The sequence below is a fragment of the Ailuropoda melanoleuca genome, chromosome 2, assembly GCF_002007445.2.
Source record: "Ailuropoda melanoleuca isolate Jingjing chromosome 2, ASM200744v2, whole genome shotgun sequence".
NCBI lineage: Eukaryota > Metazoa > Chordata > Mammalia > Carnivora > Ursidae > Ailuropoda > Ailuropoda melanoleuca.
In genome coordinates this window covers 34,115,178-34,140,967 of record NC_048219.1, presented here as the reverse complement: position 1 = coordinate 34,140,967, position 25,790 = coordinate 34,115,178, and the positions used below count along the sequence as shown (strand labels likewise).

The following is a 25,790-nucleotide window of genomic DNA, read 5'->3' as shown; positions in this document are numbered from 1 at the left end:
CAGGGCTGAGAGATGTGGTGTGAAAACACACAGTGGCTTTGAGTGGATCATGTTTTCACAGCCTTTCCCCTGCCCCTCCACGTGGTACTGTTTCTCAAGATGCCAGCCCGCGGTCAGAGGTGAGCAAGAACATGCTGGAGATCCTGATGGCACTAAGGACAACCCATGGCAAACTCAATATAGAGGGGCTCAGCCTGAGTCTCCGAAAAGAAGACCGCTCTTTCTCTGGCTGCCTGCCCCCACCCAAGGTAACCAAAATTAGAGTTCCGACGTTTTTGTCTGCAAAGGCTACCTCAGGGTCTAGCAGAAAGTGCAGTTATGATCTGTGTTCTGCCTGTGGACCACATTATACAATTGTTTTCTGTGCCTGAGAGGAGAAAAAGAAAAGGAAAAAGGAATCGTAGAATGTGCAGAATTGGTCCAGGAATTACTTACACTGGGATATGTTCTATGTTAATAATAGAGAATATGACAACACCCAAATAATATTTCACAATGGAAAACAAATGTTTTTTTCCCAACGCCAAATGTTCATTTCTCACACCCTCTACCAGCTTCCAGTGACATCAGCATGTGATATCCCATTTCTTAGGAACACCCAATTTTTAGGAACTAATGCAATTTATTGCTGATAGAGATTAGCGTGCTGTTCTGGAGCATTAACAGTGCAGACGTGTTTTATGGAAGAGGATCCAGAACCATATGAACTCAAGTGTTGTCTTTAGCCAAACAAACCCTAGTCATGAGGCTGCCAGGTGACATAATACAGGCAAAGTAATAGTTATGACTATTACTACAATTCCATCAACAACAACTTGTCACCACCAAGCTTTATTGAGTTCTTACTAAGTGCCAAGCACTGCACTAAATGCTTTATTTACATTCTCTCATTTAACATTTACAGATAACTGCAAAATCTAGATAGATGTTTTAATACCCATTTAAAGAAAAATACTAAGTCTCCAAGAGGCCAATCGAATCACCCAAGGGCCACAGCTAGCAAGCCACGAAGCCAGGGTTCAAAGTACAGAAGAGTACTGACTATTGAGAGCCAGAATTGGAACTCTACTTGGCAAAAGATATCTGGAAGCATCCATTGAGCCAGGATATAAGACTTAGAATTCCAGAGGAGTAGAAGGGATTTACAATTGCAGGGAAAAAAAGAAAAAGAAAGTGCTATAGAAAAGATTGGAAAATGCCTTTCATCCAGGTGAACAGGGATTAGAATTGAGAGAATTAAGAGGAACAGATGACATTTACTAACGAAGCAAGGACACAGGGCACTGGAAGTGGATTCTTATTCCAGGACAGAAGCAGCTTTCTCTATGCTTTCATTTACACAGTCAGCTAACCATGCAAAGGCAAAGGCCATGATAGTGTGTACGTATGTGTGTGTATGTGTATGAATAGTACACAAACATGTTTCACTGGAAAGAGAGAGAGAGCACACTGCAGGAGATGCCACACAATGCCAATGACTTTTATTATGTTCATAAGATCAGTGGAAATAGAATAAGAAGCAGCAATTCTGTTAGATTAGAAATTACATAAACCATCATTGAAGCTTGCATGTTCTTGGGTGATACTAGGAGACTAAAACATAAATAACTTGCAAACCAAAATAAATTTGCTTAAACTCTTAGAGTGTTCAGATTTTTCAGCTTGAAAAAAACTGGGTTTCAAATATCTGTCTCCTACATCTATTGTGAGGATTAAGCAAGATAAGTATGTCAAGGCACTTAGCATGCTAATATATGAGACATTCAGTAAAGCCTAGTTTCTTTTTCTTCTAATAAAAAAAATAAGTATATGGTTAAATTATTACTCAAAACAGCCCATGGAAAGAGGATATTTCCAGGGTCAAGTGATGGCCACATTGAGCACTGGCTATCAGAGCTGGCCCTAAAAGCTTAAATTTGTGGTTCCTATCCAAGGAAATGGGGCACATTTTCCTTGAAGCTGGTCTGTCTCTCTTGAGCCATCTGGCATCTCTTAAGACATCTGGAACTCACTCAAAGTATATTGCAGTCTGGGAGGCATGTAAAATAGAATTCTGTTTCCCCAGAACGTGAGACAAATTGAGGCCCAAGGGACATTGGATACAAAAAGCAGCAGCAGCTGTACCCCCCCCATTCATGATCCTGGACATAAGACCTCAGGGTAGACTGGGAAAGGCTATGAGTTGAGAGGGCTTCTCTTTTTGAACAGCAATTCTTAATCTCCTTGGAGTGTAGGAGAAAAAAATCACAGACCTCCTTAAGTTTCTCATGAAATCTATATACCTCATGCCCGTGTGTGTGTGTGTAGGGGGGTGTCATCCTCGCAGCCATTTCAGAGGGCTCACAGATCACCTGTAGCTTCTCAGATAAATAAATGTAGCCTTGAAGAATAATCTGTGGGTCTTGCCACTCGAATGAAATTTTACCATTCTCAAAGAATGGTCTACAAACATGTCAAATATCTACCATCCCCATTCTGTGAACTCACCCCTCCTGTTCCTCTAGCCCATCTTTGATGCAATGATGGCTTCTGGTAGGATTGCTGAGGCAATGGAGACCCACATCCAGTGTTCTGAGCACTGTGATAAGCCACTAAGGACAAGAGACTATTATGATTTCAGTTTCTGAGTTCTCCAGGAGCTCAGGGGAAAGATGACATTTTAAACATGTCACAGTTCTGTATGACAGATGCAGTGATGGCAGTAACTTGGAACACAGAGAAAGAACCACCACCTAGCCTGGCTCGAAATCCTCCAAAAAGATGATGTAAATGCTAAATCTTAGAGGACAGGTGAATTTGGCAAAGAATTAGGAAGAGGGGCAGAGGAAGGGATGGGAAAGGTATTCCAGGTAAAAAGAATAATGTGAAACTGGACTAAAATGAGAGAGCACAGCTAATTCAGTGAACTGGAAGTCATTCATATAGACAGAATATAGAGGGTGTGTGGTGGTGGGGGATGGTGGGAGATGCTGCCCAAATTAATGTTAGAATGGAAAACAGGAGCCAGTTTATGAAGGGTCTTTCTAAGGAGCTGAACTTTATCCTGAAGGCTCAAAGGGATCATCAAAGCATATTAAGCAGTAATGATATGATCAAATTTAAAATTTGAAAAAAGCACTCTAATGGAATACGAGGAATTAGGGGCAAAGAGACATTTTAGTAGGCTATTCCAATAATTCAAGCAAGGAATTAGGAGGTTTTAAACCAGAACAGTTAACAGGAGAGATAGAGATACTAAGGAGGTAGGAAAGTAGGTCTCGGTGACTAGATATGGACCCTGAATTAGGAAGAATCAAAAATGACTCCCAAGGTCTGGCCTTGGCAACTTGGTGGGTGGCGGTATCATTCTCTGTGGTAGAAAATAGATAAGGAGTAGCTTTGGAGGGACAGAGGATAGAATGAGGAGCTCAATTTTAAACACTTTGTTCTGGGTTGAGAGATTAAAGCTAAATAATGATTTAAAGGTCCTCAATATACAGTTGAAGCCATGGGAGTAACTAGGGTTACCCAAGGACGTAATGGAAAGTGAGAAGGGAAGGTAGGGGGGGACACTTATTGTTAAGGAATAGGTAGAAGGAGAGAAGCCAACAAAGGAGACTAAAAATAATCACAAGAGGCATGGGAGTGGTCAAGAGAGCCAAAAAAGAGATTTATAGAAGGTTGGCATGATCAGTCATGTTACATGCTATGAAGAGACCCTCTATAATTAGGACTGAAAAGTAGTCATGCAGTTTCAAACCATGGAAGTTACCAGTGACTTGGCAAATACAGTTTAAGTACAGTGATGGGGTAAAATGCAAATGGAGCCTTAAGTGGGAAGAGAGGAAGCTGAGAGAGCATCTGTGCGCCACTCTTTCAAGGAGCATTTTGGGGAAATGAATATTTATTTCACATGTCATTTTCTAAATAACATAGACATTTTATTTACATTCGATTAAAAAACATTTCCTTACTAAACAGAAGAAACTACACATAATGAAATGTTTGCTTTTTGAACAAGGGTCATCATTATGAATATTCAAGCTTTAAATAATTTTAGTAATAATCCTGAATAACATTAAGTTGCCAGGATTTTCTGGTAGATGGTTTTTTTTGCTCCTTTATAACTGTCAGCTCTTAGCAGTCATCAATCAATCTGCTTCTAGGAACCTTGATGTACTATTTCTAATCTGCTGTTCATTTTAGCCTAGAGCAAAACTCTGTTGCCAGAAGTAAATGAACTGTTTTTAGAATACCTCTTACGCTGATGTTTAAAAATACATTAATATGCTGTAATCATGAGGATATTTCAATTCTCATTTAAGGAGTAAAATGGCATAATGTGACTAATTTCTACCTCTCTAAATTTATTTTTACCAATCTCTGCCCATACTACACTTTACTCTTTACTGTCTTCAACTCATTCACTCGCTTCCTTGCTCATTTACATAATTACAAGTCTCAATAATTATTGATACTTTATTTTTCAACATGGTGCTAGACAAATGGTGATTTAAAAAAATGAATGAAACACAACTGTAGGCCTCAGTAAGCCAGTGTCTTGTAGAGAAGCTCTAGTGACTAGATCATTACTGCCCAGCCTAGAAAAGGGTATAAAACTATAGTAGAGTGGATAATGTCAAAATATATGCAGTTTCATCAAAAACTAGAGACGTACTGTATGGTGACTAACAGAATATAATAAAAAATATTATTATAAAAAATATATATATATATGCAGTTTCTAAAAAGCACCATAGTCTTTCTCATCTATTAATCACACATGATTTTTTTTGTGCCTGGAATTTTCCCTGACCCCTTAGTCTTCTGGTAAACTCTTACCCAGTTTTTTATGTTCCAAATTGATTTTTTCCTCTGTTAGGCATCCCTGACAGGACTCCTCTATACAAGTTGTTTTGTTTTGTTTTGTTTTTTAAAGATTTTATTTATTTATTTGACAGAGAGAGAGAGAGAGAGTCAGCCAGCGAGAGAGGGAACACAAGCAGGGGGAGTGGGAGAGGAAGAAGCAGGCTCACAGCAGAGCAGGGAGCCCAATGCAGGGCTCTATCCCAGGACCCTGGGATCACGCCCTGAGCTGAAGGCAGACGCTTAAAGACTGAGCCACCCAGGCGCCCCTCCAGTTTTGAACCTAGATTTGTTGTTTGTTTCCTTCCCTAAAGATAAACAAAGATTCGTTTTTTGTCACTTTTAAACTCTAGGTTTTATTATTATTTAGCTCTGTTCACACCAACAGATGAGGAGATGACTGCCACTGAAGAGATAGTTTGTTACATAGTTTCCAAGGCAAGGGAGCATGGCACACCCGCACAGACCGCCCCAGAAGCAGCAGGGTTGGTCAGGAGGCAGAGGGGATGAGGGGAAAATGTGGGCAAGAGCCCTCATTGTGGAATGGGTGAGGCAGGGTAAGCAGATTTAAGATTGGCTAGTTTAAATAATTTCAGTGAGCTCTGGGGCACAGGGGCTGTCCCTAGTCACCTAGTAATTGATCCTGGGGTGATAAGGGTAGGGAAATAGTGGCCCCAGTGGGAAAGCCACCACCCCACCCCCATTAAAGGAAGAGGTTGGTTTGCATATGAAAGAAAAACACACTTTCAACCCAGTCCTTTACCCTCTCCTGGAATTGGTTACCCCTGGGAGGGACAATCACTCCAGGGTTAGCAGGGCCCCAGATGTCAAATCACCACAGTTAAAAAAAACATGCATAATACAGTCACTATACTGAACTTCCTCTCAAAGTAATAACAGTAGCTACTGTTCAGTCCAAACACTAAATTAGACATCTCTTTTTCTTTGCCCTTTCCTTCCTTCCTCCCTCCCTTTCCTTCCTTCCTTCCTTCCTTCCTTCCTTCCTTCCTTCCTTCCTTCCTTCCTTCCTCCCTCCCTCCCTCCCTACTGTCCTTCCTTCCTTCCATCCCTTTCTCCTTTTCTTGTTTTCTCTCTCCCCCTTCTCTTCTTTCCTATCCTCTCCTCTCATCCCTCTTCCCTCTCTCTCCTATCTTTTCATCTCAACAAATATTAATCAAATGCATACTAAAAGCGGGGCATTAGCTGTCCAATTTTCCCAGCACCATTTATTGAAGAAACTGTCTTTTTTCCACTGGATGTCTTCAATAAATGGTGCTGGGAAAATTGGACAGCTATATGCAAAAGAATGAAACTTGACCACTCTCTCACACATACACAGAGATAAACTCCAAATGGATGAAAGACCTCGATGTGAAACAGGAATCCATCGAAATTCTAGAGGAGAACATAGGCTGCAACCTCTTTGACATCAGCCACANGTGGAAAAAAGACAGTCTCTTCAATAAATGGTGCTGGGAAAATTGGACAGCTATATGCAAAAGAATGAAACTTGACCACTCTCTCACACATACACAGAGATAAACTCCAAATGGATGAAAGACCTCGATGTGAAACAGGAATCCATCGAAATTCTAGAGGAGAACATAGGCTGCAACCTCTTTGACATCAGCCACAGCAACTTTTTTCATGACACATCTCCAAAGGCAAGAGAAACAAAAGAAAAAATGAACTTGTGGGACTTCATCAGGATAAAGAGCTTCTGCACAGCCAAGGAAACAGTCAAAAAAACTAAGAGGCAGCCCATGGAATGGGAGAAGATATTTGCAAATGACACTATAGATAAAAGACCGGTATCCAAGATCTACAAAGAACTTCTCAAACTCAATACACGAGAAACAAATAATCGAATCAAAAAAATGGGCAGAAGATATGAACAGACACTTTTCCAATGAAGACATACAAATGGCTAACAGACACATGAAAAATGTTCAAAATCATTAGCCATCAGGGAAATTCAAATCAAAACCACATTGAGATACCACCTTACACCAGTTAGAATGGCAAAATTGACAAGGCAAGAAACAACAAATGTTGGAGAGGATGTGGAGAAAGGGGATCCCTCCTACACTGTTGGTGGGAATGCAAGTTGGTACAGCCAGTCTAGAAAACAGTGTGGAGGTCCCTTAAAAAGTTAAAAATTGAGCTACCCTATGATCCAGCCATTGCACTACTGGGTATTTACCCCAAAGATACAGACGTAGTAAAGAGAAGGGCCATATGCACTCCAAATGTTCATAGCAGCGTTGTCCACAATAGCTAAATTGTGGAAGGAGCCAAGATACCCTTCAACAGATGACTGGATTAAGAAGATGTGGTCCATATATACAATGGAATATTACTCAGCTATCAGAAAGAATGATTTCACAACATTTGCAGCAACATGGACGGGACTGGAGGAGATTATGCTAAGTGAAATAAGTCAAGCAGAGAAAGACAATTATATGGTTTCACTCATTTATGGAACATAAGAAATAGCAGGAAGATCGGTAGGAGAAGGAAGGGTTATGGAACATAAGAAATAGCAGGAAGATCGGTAGGAGAAGGAAGGGAAGAATGAAGGGGGGGTAAACAGAAGGGGGAAAGAACCATGAGAGACTATGGACTCTGGGAAACAAACTGAGGGCTTCAGAAGGGAGGGGGATGGGAGATTGGGATAGGCCAGTGATGGGTATTAAGGAGGGCACGTATTGCATGGTGCACTGGGTGTTACACACAAATAATGAATCATGGAACACTACATCAAAAACTAAGGATGTACTGTATGGTGACTAACATAACATAATGAAAAATTATTTAAAAATAATAATAAAATAAAAGTGAGGCATTATTCTAACTGCTTATTTTCTCATGTAGCCCTCACAGAACCCTACAAAGTAAAAAATACTAGTCTTATTTAGTAGATGAAACATTGGGCATGGAAAGGTCATCTCACAGATCAAAGGCAACAGATCTCCTGTTTCATTCCAAAGTCTATGTTTAAACATTATGCTAGGGGCACCTGGGTGGCTCAGTTGCTTAAGTATCCAACTCTAGATTTTGGCTCAGGTCATGATCTCAGGGTCATGAGATCAAGCCCCACATCTTGGAGCCCGTTTAAGATTCCCTTTCCACCCCCCGCCCCTCCAACCCCCATGTGCCCATGCTCTCTCTCTCTTTCTCTCTCTCTCTGTCTCTAAAACAAATATATATGCTAAACACTCAAAACATGCGATCATACCCCTTAAAGTCTGACGTGTTTGAATCTAAGTGTCACCCATCCACCAACGTGAGAACTGAATTGATTTGTCAGTTAGACTCAGAAAATATTTAGTACCTTGGAAAGTACAATGACACTTTATTCATCGATCCAACAAAAATTTCTTGGGCATCTGGTTTCTAGACTAAGTTCCATCATTTATGAACTGTGTAACATCAAGGAAGTGATTTAATTTCTCTAAGTCTTGGTTTTGTCATATATGAAATGCAAATAGCAATACTGACCATGCTAATACATCAAGCTTATTTTATAAATCAAAGAAGATACACAAAAATATTTTGCAATTTACCTGTGTAATAAGTATATATAACTTCTAGGCTTTGACCACCCATTCCATTGCTGGCAAAAATTTAAGATCAACATTTCAAAGTTCAATGGCTTCTGAGTAATGAGCTATACCTCTGCATCAATCAAATTAAAATTTGCTATTTTTATTTTAATTTTTTTACATTTTAATTCCAGTATAGTTGATATATAGTGTTATATTAGCTAAAATTCAAATCTTAATTTCATTATAATGAAACCCCAAATCCTTTCTTATTTTGCAGGTCAGGGCTATATGTGGAAAGCATGGATTATATCTAACTTTGAGTCTCCTGGAAACATTGCTAAACCATCAAGATTTGGGTTACTGTGGCGAAATAAAGTAAGTTGATTTTTTATTCACATAGTCTTCTATTAGGGTACCAAACACTAAGATCTGTCTTTATTTTATTATTTATTTTTTTTAAAGATTTTTTAATTTCTTTATTCGACAGAGATAGAGACAGCCAGCGAGAGAGGGAACACAAGCAGGGGGAGTGGGAGAGGAAGAAGCAGGCTCATAGAGGAAGAGCCTGATGTGGGGCTCGATCCCACAACGCCGGGATCACGCCCTGAGCCGAAGGCAGACGCTCAACCGCTGTGCCACCCAGGTGCCCCCTAAGATCTGTCTTTAGAAGTTTTGTGTGTGAAGCAAACAGTTTCTTTTTTTTAAAGAGATTTATTTATTTAGAGAGAGCGAGCGCATGTGAGTGGGGGAGGGGGAGAGGGAGAGGAAGAGAGAGAATGTCAAGTTGACTTCCTGCTCAGTGTGGAGCCTGATGCAGGGCTTGATCTCACAACCCTGAGATCATGACCTGAGCTGAAATCAAGAGTCGAACACTCAGCTGACTGAGTCACTCAGACTCCCCTGAAATAGTTAATGTCATCACTTAAAGACAGTTAAGGAATATTTGCTTATATTAAGGACAGAGTCTTCTTGGTCATTGAAAGACAAAGCAGGACACTTCAAATTCCAACCATTATGGACTATCAAGAATCAGATTTACCATTTCACCTTGAACAACTAAAAAATGGGACAAAATATATGAAACAATGGTTTTCAGACATTTGACACCAGGCAGCACAGAACAGTGATTCCTAAAGAAACAAAAATAAATGAGGTAAGCTAAGCTTACTGAACAAGAAGAGGAAATCCAGAGCCCAGAATTCTTCAGTTAAAGAGATGGAGTTTGGGGTTCAAGAAGGCCAAGGAGGCTAGAATGCACAGTATAGAGTAGTGGAGAAGAGAGATCCCCAGAAAGTTCTCTCTGAAGATTTCTAAAGAGTTGCTTTATTCACCCTCATGAAGCTTGTATTCTAAGGGGGAAGAGAAACAATAAATAAGCTGGAATATGTGATATATATCACGTGATGATAAGAGCAATACAGAAAAGCAAAGAAGGGTAAAGGTTATGGGGAACATCAATCGATAAATAAATGATGGAAGGAGGTTGAGCCTAGCCAATGAATTTCTACCAGACCAGCTTTGGGACGTGGGAGTTTCCCTTATCTAAAACCTTGGGGCTGGTAGGGTAAGGTGGAGGGAGGTGGTTAAACTGCAAAAGCAGAAAAGTGAGCTAAGAGCCAAGTAGAAAACCAATAATCTAAAATTGCGAGCCCCCAAAAGGCACCAATATAAATGGAGAAAATGCAAGTATCAGAGCTCACATTACACCTGGTACATAGTATACGTGATTAAAAGATGGGGTCCAGAACCAAGATTCCAGGAAACAGATATGACAATAAGAATGATTGAGGAGCAAATGAGGTTAGGCTATGTATATCAATATCCTCAACTTCCCACTGTTTTATGCGCATATCAGAGAAACACACCAGTTTCTTTAGTCACCTATCTTTGACCTCTGAATGTTCAAGGACATCAAACCATGAGAACCAGTGAAGAATTGCATTTATAAGTGATAAACCTGTTTCATCCTTAAAGTTTGTCATTGGCTAAAGCTTCTTCTGTTGAATTAAATCCATTCCGTTAAGGGCTTTGTATGCAAAACTATATCCTTAAGAGATTAAAGATGCAATTTAGACACACATTTTAGGAGCTGAATGCATGAATCATTATTTTAGTACATATTGTCCATTAATCTGCTGTTCAATTGGGAACCCATTTGGAATGTGGCTGCTTGCTAATTAGCAGGATTCTAGTGCTGAGCTGCTTCCTGATTAAATGTCCTTTAGAATCAATAAAACATCAGGAGGGATTATGGTGATGTGGGATTAGCCCCATCAAACCAAATAAAATGAGTTGTGTTCCCTTCTTAAACTGTCACGTTGCAAGAGCTGATGAGAGGAGCAATTTCACAAACGCTGTTACAAAGTTGTTGTTTTTCGCGTTGTTGTTGTTGTTTTTTTTTTAACACTGAGATTTTGTTTTTTGCCATTTGCCTCCCAATTAGCAGAGACATTAGTGAATGTCTGCTAAGGTAAGGCGATTTTGAGAAAGACTTGATTACGATTTCAAATCTCTACTCTGAATCACCCTTATGTAAAATGAGTTCAGGTTGTGTTGGATGGAAATTATTATCCTCGTTCTTGGCCAGGAACACGTAAGTCAGAATTAGCATTTAATGTTTCTGTGTGACTTTGCCATACATGGTAATTAGGGAGGGCAGAGAGAGAACAGGAGGCACACTAATACCCTAAAATTGTATTGGCAAAATTAAATGCTTCAAACCCAGTTTAAAACACAGGCACAGGAGCCAAGCTGTGTTGGGGGAGGGGATAAAGAACGAAGCTGCTCTGGTAGCTGTGTAAACAGAACACAGCAATTGACACAGCCACAAGTAGGACTTACCGCACACATCTGGCCCATTATGAAGAGTGCAATTAGGTTGAAAAGGACTGGTTTGATAATCCCAGGAACAACCAGAGGATTTTAGGAGATAGAGCAAACATGAGGTGTCCGATTCAGCAATTACTTATAAATGGGAATAGGACAATTGGTAGATAGTGAGCAATTAGAGACATGTTATGGATCTGCCCATCGGCTGGGTCTTGGAAACTAGAGCTGGCTTTTAAGAGTTCATTAATTTTGTTTTCTCTTGCAGAGGTCCATATCCATATGGGGTGAGAATAATAATAATAATAATAATAATAATAATAATGATGTTAAGAGTCAATGTTTATATACTGCTTACTATATTACAGGCAATATTCTAAGTGTTTTATACATATTAACTCTTTTAATCCTTGTAAGTGCTCCATGAGGTAGGTACTATTTTTCAAAAGAGGAAACTAAGGCACAGAGAGGGTAAAATCAATAGGTAACTGATAAATGAATTCATCAATCAGTCTGAGTCAAAAGCAGGCTCTCTCACTCAGTGTCTTCATTCTCAATACACCACACAGACTCTCCCACAAGTCCTAGGAATCTCAGAAGCTTCTAGGACAGTGACTAAGCACAGGGGCTTTAGGCAAACCCACTAAGTTCCTTGGCTGGCTCCACCCTTGGGGTTGGTGCTGAGCAGTCTGGATTTGAGGAGCTCAGTATCTTCTGTCCTCTCCTCTAAGACCCACGAGAGGTGTGAGATGCAGATACAAAAGCAAAGAGGCTCGTAAGTTCCAGGGGGAATGCATGAGCCAAAGAAGCCCAGGGCCCAGCCCAGGGGTCACTTCTCCTCACTGTGTTGAGCACTTCCCCTGGCCCTTCAGCCCCGGTCCTTGGGGAAAAGCAGCATGAGCTTTGGAATCATATGGGTCTAGATAGAAAGGCTTGCTCTGAAACGCACAAGCTTTGGGAAGTTGGGAAGGAACTAATTTCTCTTACCCTTAATTTCCTCATCTGTCAAATGGAAAAAGAATTCTTTTGTATGGATTTGAAAGCTTATTGCGTATGAATCAGGGAAGGACTGTGCTTCTCACAGTTAACTGGAAGGCAAGAAGAATACCATGCAGAGTTCATGATCGAGAAGGTGAACACAAAGGAAGATGGTGGAGATGAATGGGCATCCCAGTGGCTGAGTTAAATAACATAACCAAAGTAACCTCCTGACTTGAGGTTGTAAGGGATCAAGGCGTATGGCACCTAATGTGCCCCAGGCATGGGACTAGATGCTTTACATGGCTTATCTCATTTCATACTCCCAACAGTTCCATGAGTTATGTTTTTATACCCACTTCACAGATGAGCAAACTGAGATACAGAGACATTAAGTAAATTGTCCCAAAAGTTGGGCTTCTTTGAATCTTTGTTTCTGTTATGGGCTAAATTGCATCTCCCCAAATTCCTATGTTGAAGCCCTAACCTCCAATACCTTACATAATGACCCTGTTTGGAGATGAAGCCCACGGAGGCGATTGAGTTAAATAAAATGAGGCCATTAGGGTGGGCCCTAATCCAATCTGACTGGTATCCTTATAAGAAGAGGAAATTTGGAAATAGAAACACCAAAGACGGGTTAACACAGAGAAAAGACCATGTGAGGACACAGTGAGAAAGCGACCATCTGCAAGACAATCACAGAAGCCTCAGAAGAAGCCAAACCTGGTGACACCTTGATCTTGGACTTCCAGCTTTCCAAACCGTAGAAAATAAATTCCTGTCGTTTAACCCCCAGTCTGTGTATTTTGTTACAACAGCCTACCTACCTCCTCCTTGTAGCGTGTTTGTACCCTCTCAGCTGGAGAAGATTGCAGGATGTTTAAGGGAATGGCTAGAATGATTAAATGCTTCAGATCATGGGACGTAACCTATGATTCCAGCAGTCCAAACAGGGCTGGCACTTCAGCACTCGTCTATACCACATTTCAGCTGAGCTTGGGGAGATCTGTGGGGACTAACCAGATACGAGAAGTACAAGAGTGTCTCAGAGGGAAAAAGAGCAGTATGTGCCAAGACAAAGAAGCAAGAAAAGCATCGCAAGTTTGGAAAACTGTGAACTATTGGTTATGACTGGAGCGTACATTTCACAAGCTGGAGAAAGGGAATGGGCTTGGGAAGTAAGCACCAGCACATTTTTAGCATAAGCCTGTATGAAGCTCATAAAGAAACATGTCACCTGTAATTAACTTCACCAAGATTACCAGGGTGTTTCTGTGAAATAGCCCACACTTTGTATGTCTGGTATGTTGAGGCTTTTGTTTTCATTTTGTTTTGATATATAAGACTTACTGTATAAAATACTTATTGTATAAAATGTCATCCACTTAACAACCTGTGATTAAAATTCCAATGAATAAACAAAGAGGCAAAAACTGCACCAGTAGCAGAAACTAATAAGCACTCTAGTGTCAAAATCTAGAAGGAATCTCCACTAACTATAAGTAAATGGAATCTGGGAAAATCAGTGAGTTGGCACCCATGCTTTGCCCTGTCTACCTGTGAGAAGTACAGCTGACAGAAGATCTCTCATCCTTTCACCAGACCTCCCTGGATTTGGAGGCTCCAAGTCTTTTTTTTTTTTTTTAAAGATTTTATTTATTTATTTGAAAGAGAGGGAGCACAAGCATGGGGCTGGGGAGGGGGAGGGAGAAGCAGACTCCCTGCTGAACAGAGAGCCTGACATGGGGCTCCATCCCAGGACCCCAAATCATGACCTGAGCCTAAAGCAGACGCTCAACTGACTGAGCCCCCCGGGCGCCCCTGGAGGCCCCAAGTCTTAACCCACTAGAAAATGACACAGGCAGCACTTTCTGTAGCTGTCTGAGGACTGTTGGCCTGTGTCCGTCCCCATCCAAGGCTACACATACATACACTTACTCACACACGGCTTTTCTGTACCTATGCAGAGAGCACAACTTCTAAGAATGACAGACCCGAAAGCTGGGGTGGGAAGGAGGGGAGGGGCAAACCGGGCTGTGATGTCTGCATTTGATGAGGCGTAATTCCTGGCAATAAAGTCATGTGGGTTGCAGCAGAGAGAGGGAGATCCCTGAGAGTTGTATATGCTGAGTGTATCAATTATGACATACATGCTAATTTCATGTCTGATAATGCAACCCGTCTCTGAGGTGGAACCAACGAAGGGCCACCAGGCATCAGTGGGGGTTGTCACTCACTCCTTGACTGTAGGGCTAAATGAGCAGTGAATAGAGCCAAGGAAAATCTATGCAACTCATGCACATTGGATTGTGCAGAATGTGAACAGTTCTTCGTTTGACAGTGAATAGAGAAAACCCCAAATATGAAGCCTAATTTTAAAAAATACTGCAGAGCATGGAAAGACAATGACAATCCTGCAGACTCCAAATGACAGCAGGTTTTTGAAAATAATCTACTCTAAAAACTAGGAAACCTTTAGAAAACCATTGGTGTTCTCTGTAGGCCATATGGAGCCATGTCCTCTATTGAAACTAACTGGAAAGTAATAAGCACAATAAGCTATTAAAATGAAATTCAGGAAGCACTAAAGTGAACAGAAGAAATTAGAAAGAACTCGGTAAAAACATGGACAGTTACAAGGAAACAGAAGCTTCTACAAGCCAAATTAAGAAGTCAACAGGATTGGGGCGCCTGGGTGGCACAGCGGTTAAGCGTCTGCCTTCGGCTCAGGGCGTGATCCCGGCGTTATGGGATCGAGCCCCACGTCAGGCTCCTCTGCTGTGAGCCTGCTTCTTCCTCTCCCACTCCCCCTGCTTGTGTTCCCTCTCTCGCTGGCTGTCTCTATCTCTGTCAAATAAATAAATAAAATCTTTAAAAAAAAAAAAAAAAAAAAAGAAGTCATCAGGATTGAAGCTATGTGTGCTGATGTACATTAACTAGACTACTTGGGATCGCTTCTCTATATATACATATACTGAATCATTATGTTGTATGCCTGAAATTAATGTAACGTTACATCTCAATTATATCTCAATAAAAATTATGAGACAATCAAGGAAATCTGATTATTGCTAGGTATTCAATGATATTAAGATATTTGTATTACATTTTTAGTTCAACAGACTTTTTCTATAAAGGGCCTGATAGTAAATGTTTTGGGCTTTGTGGATCTACAGTGTGTTTTCACTACTAAACTATGTCACTGTAGCCTGAAAGCAGCCACAAACAACATATAACAAACGGCTGTGTTCCAATAAAATATTAATTAATGAATTTTTTTTGAGAGCAAGCAAGTGTGAGCAGTGGGGGGAGGGATAAGGAGGAGGGAGAGAGAGAATCTTAAGCAGACTCCATGCTCAGTGTGGAGCCCAATGTGGGGCTCGATCCCATGACCCTGAGATCATGACCTGAGCGGAAACCAAGATTCAGATGCTTCACTGACTGAGCCACCCAGGCGCCCTCCACTAAAATATTATTTAAAAAAATAAAAGAGGCAACCAGGAGTCAATAAAAAGTTAAAGTAACACTAGAGAAAATCTATTACAGAATGTCAAACTTGAGAGGTTTCCACAAAATCTAGAAAAGAAAAACAGACGAAAATGAGAGAGGATAGTAGACACAGAAGAGTAAGAATAGAAGTTGGACCTAAGAGGCCTTGGCATTGTGGAAGAAGAAACTAGAAAAATGGAACAAGAACCAACAACAAAAGCCACAGCTGAAAAAACTTTGCAGAGACGGGAAGAAAAAGAACCCTCTGTGTACAGATCGAAAGGACTCAGCATGCTGAAGCTAAATAAAGAAAAAAATGTATCTATGTCTATCCTGACAAAAGTTTTGTGTTTACAGAGACAAAGAAAATTACTTAAGGATGTAGGCCAAAACCAAAATAAAACTGAACCAAAGCAAAGGAAGGAAAACATTAATTTTAAACGAACCCAAATCAGACTGACCTCAAACTTCTGCAGTAATGAATATCAGAAGACACTGGAGCTGTGTTCATGAGAAAAAATGTCACTGAAACCAGATGATATTACATTCACGGGTAAGGCCATACGATACAATGGTTGAGCGTGCAGGATTGGGAGTCAAACAGGCAGAGTTTAAATTCTGGCTACCCCAGTGATCAGTGTGTCCTTGGACAGCTCATTTACATGTTTCATAGGATGGCTGTCTCCATTAAATGAGACAATGCACACAAAGTACTCAGAACGCTTACTAGAGCCATTTTCATTTAATAACCTAGTGGAAGGTGGAATTTGAACTCAGATCTGCCTGAATCTACAATCAGGCTCACAGACCTTGTCCTCCGGTCCTGAACTCTCTGACTCTCCATTGGGAGTTTAGCACCTGCTTCTGTGATTTGAATTATAGTGCCTGTTATGGTAACTGGAACCATCATCACATTTAAATAGTCAATGGCTCTTTGAAGGTCCTAGGGTAATATAAAGAATATAGAAGAAAGAAAAAATTTAATTAGAAGGACCTCAAGGATTTCATAAATCCTATACACCATTTAAATCCGGCAGGGTCCAGGCTCAATACTTAGAAAATTTTCCCCGCAGGCTCCTCCCCCTACTATCGGCACTCTTCAGAAGGGACAGAAGAGTTTCTGGTGCCGTTGGTCCAGATGCATTATCTCATATTTAATAACTCCTAACAGCTCTGAAAATAAATGTTGTGCAATATGGAAACATCGATGGATCTAGATTTTTGTTGTCGTGTTGTTGTGGCTGTATTTCTAAGGGTCAGAAGATCCTGTAGCAAGCATAGAAGACAGGAGTTGCTTCCACCGCAGTTCACTGAAAGTGAACTGCTAATATCAGACCTTTGCATGATTATTGATATTTCTCCACCGTGCTGCTTTTCCGACTTTCCCTGTGTAGCCCTTCAGCAGCTGATAGAGTAAGCAGCTTATCTGCCTTGTGATTTTGCATACTGACACCTTATGTATTCTCTTGGCCGAACTGCCAGGAAGCTCCAGAGGCTGTATTTCCACACCAACCAAAGAACTCTTCTGACTTGTGATGTCATGTATAGGAAAAGTTTTATGAGGTATAAGCAAAACAATGAATCGTTTTAATTTAAAGAGAATAAAATCACATGACATTCAAACTCTTCTAGAAAATCCAGGGCTTTTTTTATCTCACAGCTTGGTCTTTGTATTTGCTTGACTTTTCGGATGGGCAAGGAGGAGATAAAAACTCCCATCAGTTGCAGTTTGGTTGCCAGCGACAGAAACTGCCTTTTGTTAACATAAACAAAATGAAATATTCTGAAAGGATATGGAGTTATACACAAAACTGGGGGAAAATAAAACTTTGGGAAGAACCAGAACCAAAAATTAATGAGAGATACAGAGACATGGAATGGGAGAGAGGGAGGAAAGTGGGGAGGGATGAGTGGAGAAAGTGATAAACGGATAGAGACTAATTAGACAAGGTGAGTCACAACATGGGCCACGGTAGGCTATGGGGCATTGACTATAGTCCATCATCCCAGAGAAGAACATATTTGTATATAAATGGAGGCTAGATGCCAGGCAAGCAAATACAGGTGATTTTCACTACCAAAGTTTTCCTAAAGTGCCAGTAAGCCTTCAATGACTCTCTGACTACCGCACATACATACATTGCTTAATGCAATTGCTGCTTGGGGATTTCACTAAATATTGTCTCTTTGCTCTCAGAACCCATTTCTATCGCCTCCTATGTTTTCTCCTGTATTGCAATACTTCCCATTCTTGGGAAGGCTACAAAAGAACATTTCTAATTCCCTTGACACCAAATTTCTGGAATTGATTTAAGCTCCATCAGTGAGATGCAATTGTGTGAGATTTGAAAGGCAGAAGGGGTGAGGGTGGGGCCAGGGACATTTTAAGTATTTATTTATTTTCCTGAAGCAGTAGCAACTCCAGACCCTGGCAGGCATCAGTTTCTGCAGTGGCCAAAACGCATTTCGTACCGCCTCGTCACCAACCTCGTGGTCAGGGACGACTGAGATGTCAGAATTTCCTGCAGTTCACTGGTCTCCAGAACTGGTGAAGCCTAATCCTGAGCCTGGTATAGCAGGTGCCAACCTCCATTCTACTAACCCTGCAAGAATTCTGTAGGCACCTAATTTCCCATAGTAAAGCCCTTTTTTGGTCGAGACCCCCACAGTAGTTTCTGTTTCCTGAATTATACCCTGAATGATACAGGTATCAAAAAGCTCCTTCAATATCACTATTAATGTAAACTTTGACCTTTATTGCCCATTCTTCCAGAGCTTTCTACATTGATCACCAATACCATGGTTCCTTTTCTTGCACAGATGGCAGAATTTTGTGGAGCTGTTGAGCAAAGCTGCCTCCGATTTGTCACGTGATTTGCCTACAGGTGAGTTTGTCGATTTTGTACCTTGAGGACGTCCCATTTCTCAAAGCTACTGTTGACTCTCCTGCTTTGCTCTGGTGGTTTGCTTGCTGGGTTTCACCTCATTGCTCTCAGAAATGTAAATGGCTCAGCAGTGCAGAAAAAATAAGAGTCAGAATTGCCTATTTTTTTAGGCCAGTGGGATCATAAAAGGCATAATTCTCCAAGTTGTATTATATCATGAAGCATTCTCTAGCGAGAGCCTTTCAGATGAATGCAGCACTTACAGAAGAAGTGGACATTATTTATCAGAACTTCAATTGTACAGTCCCTTCGATCTAGGAAAGCCATAGCTAAGTAATTACCCTACTGGCATCTCATAAAAAATAAAATTAAAATAAAATATAATAAAATAAAAGTTTAGTAGTATTTTTTAGTAAATGCCTCTAAAAATGGAAATAAACAATTTTTTAAAAAATTAAAAATAAGAATGGGAAGAATGAGAAATCCTTCAGGGACAATTTAATTAAATTACAGTATATCCAATTGATAAAGCTATGCAGCTGTAAAATAACATGGCTGGCCTTGCTACAGGAAGAGTTCCAAGACATATTAATAAGTGAAATTATAAAGATCAATTTGGGCAAAATATTTAGCAATTAGCAAGTTTTAAATATGACAGGTGAAAAAATATGCATTGATATTAACCTGCTGTTGCAATTTCTCCATTTACTACATTCATCAACCATTTACTGATTATCTTTTGGATCAAAATACAAGGTACTGAAAGTTTGAGAGGAGGGGTAGTATCTCAGTTTGCGTTGCAGCAGAACAAAAACCTAACGGGGTATTTCAAACAGGGAATTTACAACAGAGGATTGGGGGACTGGTTGTACAAGCATTAGATTGAAAGAGCGAAAAGAGGATGGTGTGTGTATTCATTTCCTTAGGGACGCCATAACGAAGTGCCACAAATGGGGGGCTTAAAATAACAGAAATCTGTTCTCTCACAGTTCTGGAGACTAGAAGTCTGCAAGCAAGGTGTCAGCTGGGCCACGCTCCTCCTGAAGGCTCTAAGAAAGAGTTCTTCCTTACCTCTTCCAGCTTCTGGTGGTTCCAGGCATTCCTTGGCTTACGGTTGCTTAATTCCATTGTCTGCCTCTGTCTTCACATGGCCTTCTTCCCTCTCTGTCTCTTTGGTGTCTCTGTATCGCCTTTTTCATATAAAGCCACCACTATTCATTGGATTTAGGGCTCTCCCTAACCCAGAAGGACATCATCTTAACTTGATGACATGAAAATATCCTGCTTCCGTAATTTACCGTTCATGGAACACTACATCAAAAACTAATGATGCACTGTATGGTGACTACCGTAACATAATAAAAAAAAAATAAAATTAAAATTAAAAAAAAAATCCTGCCTTCAAGTAAGGTCACATTAACAGGGACCAGTGGTAGCTGTGTTTGAAGACAGAATTCAACCTATGACAGTTGAGGTCACCCGGAGCTTACGAGTTGTAGAAAGCAGCTCTCATCCTTAGGGCGGAGGGAACATAGTGAAGGGTGTACTCTTAGCAGAATCTTGGCGAGTGCTACTCTGAGCTGATTCTGGGATCTCCAAGAATATGCCAAGCAGACAGAGAAAGAATTCTGAAGGAGGCGCCACACCGCTGGTTACACCACGTGGTTTGAAACGCGGGGTTTCACAGAGGGGGCTGGTGCTTGGACTTTTTTTTTTTTTTTTAAAGATTTTTTATTTATTCATTAGAGATAGAGACAGCCAGCGAGAGAGGGAACACAAGCAGGGGGAGTGGGAGAGGAAGAAGCAGGCTCATAGCTGAGGAGCCTGACGTGGGGCTCGATCCCATAACGCCGGGATCACGCCCTGAGCTGAAGGCAGACGCTTAACCGCTGTGCCACCCAGGCGCCCCTGGTGCTTGGACTTCTGACAGAACACCATATGGTCAATGCTGGGCCTACTGAATGGGCGGTCCTGCAGCTATTCATCTAGATTTTGAATTTTCACATACGACTTGTGCTGGGAATGTTGAAAACACTTCAGGAGTCTCCTTCAGACCCAAGAGTGAAGTCCGGGAAGCTTCTCTGCCAGCTCAAATCTTAGCAACAGCTAGCTGTAACAACAACAGTAACTCTCCCCTGATGCCAGACAGATACTAACAAACTCCAAAAACAAGAAAAGAGTACTTTTACTCTTCCCACGGTCTAATCTCCCTCCAAACGTCTCCCATTGCTAGAATTCAGCCTGAAGCCAGTGAGCCAGGGTAGCTGGGAAATGCAGTTGTAGATCCCCAGCCCAGTACTACTGAAAAGAGAGGGAAGGGATGTGCTAAAAGACGACAGGGTGATAGCAAGTGAGGGTTCATTTTCCATGATGTCATCTATAACTTCAGAGAACTTAGTTTTGTGGAAAAGACAAAACAAGTACATTAACAGGTGATTACAACCAATGTTTAAATCAAATACTTTCTCTTTCTCTGATATACAGCCAGGTTACCTGATGCATTCATTTGCTCGGATGGCTTAAACAACAGATGTTTATTTTCTCATAGCTCTGGAGACTGAAAGTTCAGAGTTTCACCGTCAGCAAGTTTGGTTTCTTCTAAGGCCTCTCTCCTTGCTTGAAGATGGCCTCTTTCTCATCGTGTCCTCACATGGTCTTTTCTTGGCGCACGCACAACCCTGGTGTCTCTGTCCACATTTTTGGTCTTATGAGAACACCAGTCAGATTGGTATCTTCATTTTAATGACTTCAGTTGAACTGAATCACCTCTTTAAATGGCCTGTCTCCTTACACTCACATTCTGGAGTACTAGGAGTTAGGACTTCAACATATGAATTGGTGGGGGGGACAGAATTCAACCCATAATGTATGACATAGAAAAGTTTATAAAAAGAGGAGTTGAAGTCTCACTTTTGCAACTAAATAACCACCTTATATTGGAACACTTACTTTACTTCTCTCGGACTCATTTTTCTTATCTCTAAAATGAACTGAAAACATGAAATAAAAAAAAAACAACACCTGCCCTATTGCTCTGATAGGGTGATTACAAGTATGACAGACAAAGTTTTTTAGGCAGTATTGCGCTCCACAGAGCAACAGGACTTTGGCGATACTTTTGCTACGTTGTTGTTGTAATAGCCTATTGCTTACTGGGAAAGCTAATGCCTTGATCTCTACCCATTTCTGCATTGCTGGGGCTTTAATGATTAAGTGCTCTGAGGCACTGAGGGGGGCATTTTATTTGTCTGTTTACTAGCTCCACAGGTGAGTGTTATGAAAGGAAAGAAGGTACATTATAAGAAGCTAAAGGCAGCTACTCCTTTTGGGTGTGAAGAATTGTGAATTTTCTCATTCCTGGGGCCTGTTTTCACTCAAAGATTCTATAATAACCTATTATAATGACTCATTTTACACATTTTACTCATTATATCGCAAACTTTATCTCATTTGTACTCATAAGAATCCTATAAGCCTGTTTTTTAATGTACACACAATAATCACATAAATAACATCTGTGACTTAGGCTAAGGTCTAGAATGGACTAGTTTACAGAGACCAAACCTCTTGGCAAGATCAACTAGAAGACTAGATAAAATACAAAACAACGTCTCTTTGAAAGCTATTATTTGGAATTCAAATTGAATACCAGGAAGAAAGGAGGAAAAAAACCCTCTGGAAGAAGTTAACATCATATAAAATCTCTAGAATTATTTATACAAAATGTCCAGCATTCAATTACAAATAATCACAAATGATTAAAAAACAGGACATGGATTTCCAAATAATCAATTACAAATAATCACAAATGATTAAAAAACAGGACATGGATTTCCAAATAACCGTAATTAATATGTTTAAGAAAATGGATAAGATGGAGAATTTCAGCAAGTAATTTGAATCTATATAGAATATCTAGAACTGAAAAATATAAAAACTAAATTTTTAAAACTCACTAGATGAGCTGAACAGAAGGTTGAGTAGAGATGAAGAGAGGATTAGTGAACTGGAATATAGCTCAGTAGAAAATATCCAGACTGAAGCATGAAGGAAAAATGAGGCTAGAACATACCAAAAAAAGTGTATGAGACATATAAGGAAATGGCAAGAATGTCCCGATACATCTAATGAAGTCACAGAGAGATAGGAGGAAGAGAACAGAGCTGAATCAGTATTTGAAGCCGTTGCGACTGAGAAATTTCCAAAAGTGATAAAAGACACCATGCCACCTATCCAAGAAGTGCTATGAACTCCCATGAAGACAAATACGAAAGAACTTAGACTCCTCCAAACAAGCTATGGTCTGAGGTCTAAAATAGTATTTCACGAAAATGAAGTATGGCTCCAACTTTGAATCTCTTCACTGTGGAGCCTGTGAGTGAGGAAGAGGAAGAAAAAGCATAAAACACAGAGCAGGGTTATAGTAAGGCTGCTAATGGGGGGACACTGGAGGGAATAACTATAGCTTCAGAGGCTCACTGATTCCCTCAAACATCTCTTGAAGACCTATCACTCGAGACAACGCAGAAAAATGACTAAGAGTTTAATCCTCCCTTTTATTAAGGAAAAAAATATATATCCACAGTAATTTCCACTTAAAACTACTTACATTAGAGGGACGGAAAAGCCAACTCAGTTGGTTTAGACAATAAAGAGGTTTGGTTTATGTACATAAAAAGTTTGGCAGCAAGAACTATAGGCTGGTTTGATGTAGTCATTAAAAATGTCAAAATCCAGGATCTGGTTTCTTTCTGGCTCTCCACTCTGCTGAACATGGTACTGCCATCATCTTGAGCTCTCCATGGTGGTGCCTCCAATACTCCAGACACTTCTTCAATCACAAAATAGCTATGGCAACCAAGGTCATTGTATCTTCCCAGCACTCTCTTTTGGCCAGTCCTCCCCAGAAGGAGAGAATTTTACAAGTTGAGAAACTGCAGCAGCGGTCTCCTCTAGTCTCAGAGCCTTAGATTACACTGAGTTTTATGCCCACCTTTGAGCCAAGACTGTGATTAGGACACCATGACAGTCTTCAACTAATCAGAGACCAACCTCGAGGTTGGAACTGGGTGTCATTCTTACCAAACTGCAGCAGTAGAATGGGGTTGGAGGGGTCCCCACAAAGCAAAATAGAGTGGCTATCACTAGAAGGGAATAATGAAGAGGACAGTTGCCAGAGAAGAAATGAATGGTGGAAGAAAAAAAATTAATTCCAGTCACATGCATGCCCTGTGAGGCCCTTCAGTTCTGTGAATACTTAACCCTCTTCTCTTCCCTTTTCCTCCTGCTTCAGCGAGGCTCCCCTCTCGGCTACTGCCTGCACCAAACACTCCTCCCTCCCTTGTGACCTTTGCCTTTATGATAGCTCTTTCCTGAAATGCTCTTTCTGCAGACCTTTGCATGCCTTTCTCCCATGTTTCTCAGGGCTCTGTTTGAATGTTACTTGGAGAGGCCTTTGGTGAATTCCCTCCCTAAAATAGCAACTGCCAAGACTCTCTACCCCCATAATTGGCTTTAGATGTGTTTCTAGCACTTATCACTACTTGACATTATTTTATATATCTATTTGCCCTCACCACTAGAATGCACACTCCATGGGAAGTTTCTGTCTTGTTCATTGTATCACAGTTAGCATTTAACGAATGTTTGTTGAGTGAGTGAATGTATCAGAATCCAGGCCTAACCCTACCTCTGTTGTCTTAAGCAAGAAACTGAAACTGGTGTTGCCTCAGCCCCCTCATTTGTAAAATGGAGATAATCTCTACCTCACAGAGTTATTCTTTAGATTAAGAAAACCTGTGAGAAATGTCTGGTATATAGAGATATTTAACATATATTTATGTTTCCTTCTCATAAAAGTTTCATTCACTAGGTCCAATGAGGCCAGAAGTCTTTATTTAAATCCGTTTTCTTCTTCTGTGGCTTCACTTTAGAATTACCTAGGGAATTCTTTAGAAGCCCTGAGCTGGGTTCTCTCCCTTGAGATTTTGATTTAATTGGGCTGGTGTGCCGCCCAGGCCCTGGTAATTTTTAAAGCTCCCCAGGTGTGAGCATATTAGCAGCCATCGCTGAAGACCACTGATTTCAAGTCATTAGTTGGGGGTGGGGAGGGAAGGAGGGTTGGCTGTGTGACTATCAGAACCCACTGGAAGCCCTGTAAAACCTGGCCCTTCCAACACCTGGAAATCTCTAGAAGCCAGCTTGGCTTATTTCCTCCGGTACAAATCATTAACTGGCAGACTAGACAGAGGGTTATTATTTATCCTTCCTGCTGTGTTAGAAAGAAAAAAAAATTAGCTCTGCCACGGGTTTCTCAAACCATTTTTACATGTGCAAACCATTACCTTTTTATATGCTCTTGGTATTAGAAGGGAGAAAGGGAAGCTTAAGAGAGACCAGGGAGACTAGCTTGTATTTTCTCCTAATGTAACTTTGAGAAGCGCAGACACCAGAGAGAAACTGGCCTGGGACAAAGACTAGGTTCTAGATCTTATGGCTAAAAGGGATAATGTAGAGGAACAGTGCCCAGAAAACTGCTTGGCACATGATAATTACTGTGAAGTCTTCTCTTCTGGAGAAGCTAGACTGGTTTAAGATCATATGATAATGATAACACAGTAACAGGCAATAATCCTTGCACTGGGCATCTTCCCTGTGTTAAGTATTTTTGGTCAGTAACTTTTTTTTTTTTTTTTAATCTCCACAATCTTCCTGCAAACTGCTGGTTCCCTTTCCACAACTGACAAAATTAGGATCTGAAAGATTGCAGCTGGTAAAGGGAAGAATCAGGATTAGCATTCGGGTCTGACACCAAAGTTTATCTTATGTGCTATATATACTGCTTCTAGAATCCTTTTAACTCTCAAGTTTGATAATTCAGAGTGATTGGAACCTTTTTTCGCCTGCAACAACCAGAAAGCTCTTCTTTCACATACTGGGTGAAATAAGCAGGCGCCAGGGTTACTAGGGGATGATGGGTTCCCATGACAAATTTTCAGCGATTAAAGCAGATCTGCCTTGAAGGGGCTGCCTTAACTGGCTATCATGATTCTCATTAAGCATCTATTAAGTTTCACTCTATCTAGCATCTGGGTTAGGGATGGGAGGATAAAGAAAGGCGGAGAAAAAAATTCTCCTCCTGTAGGGCCCGAAAAGGAATTGGGAGAAATAGAACTACACATTCAGTGGCTTTAATTTCTAAACTCCCAATCCTGGC

General features: G+C 40.6%; 1 protein-coding gene across 1 annotated transcript in view; it reads left to right on the top strand.

Annotated features, from left to right (window-relative positions):
• The window catches only part of C2H1orf87 (chromosome 2 C1orf87 homolog), an 82,781-nt gene that overhangs the window by 45,776 nt on the left and 11,215 nt on the right, over positions 1–25,790 (top strand). Inside the window, 3 exon segments of the mRNA XM_034641318.1 lie at positions 62–248; positions 8,671–8,768; positions 18,510–18,574. Coding sequence (XP_034497209.1) covers positions 62–248; positions 8,671–8,768; positions 18,510–18,574 — 350 coding nt within the window.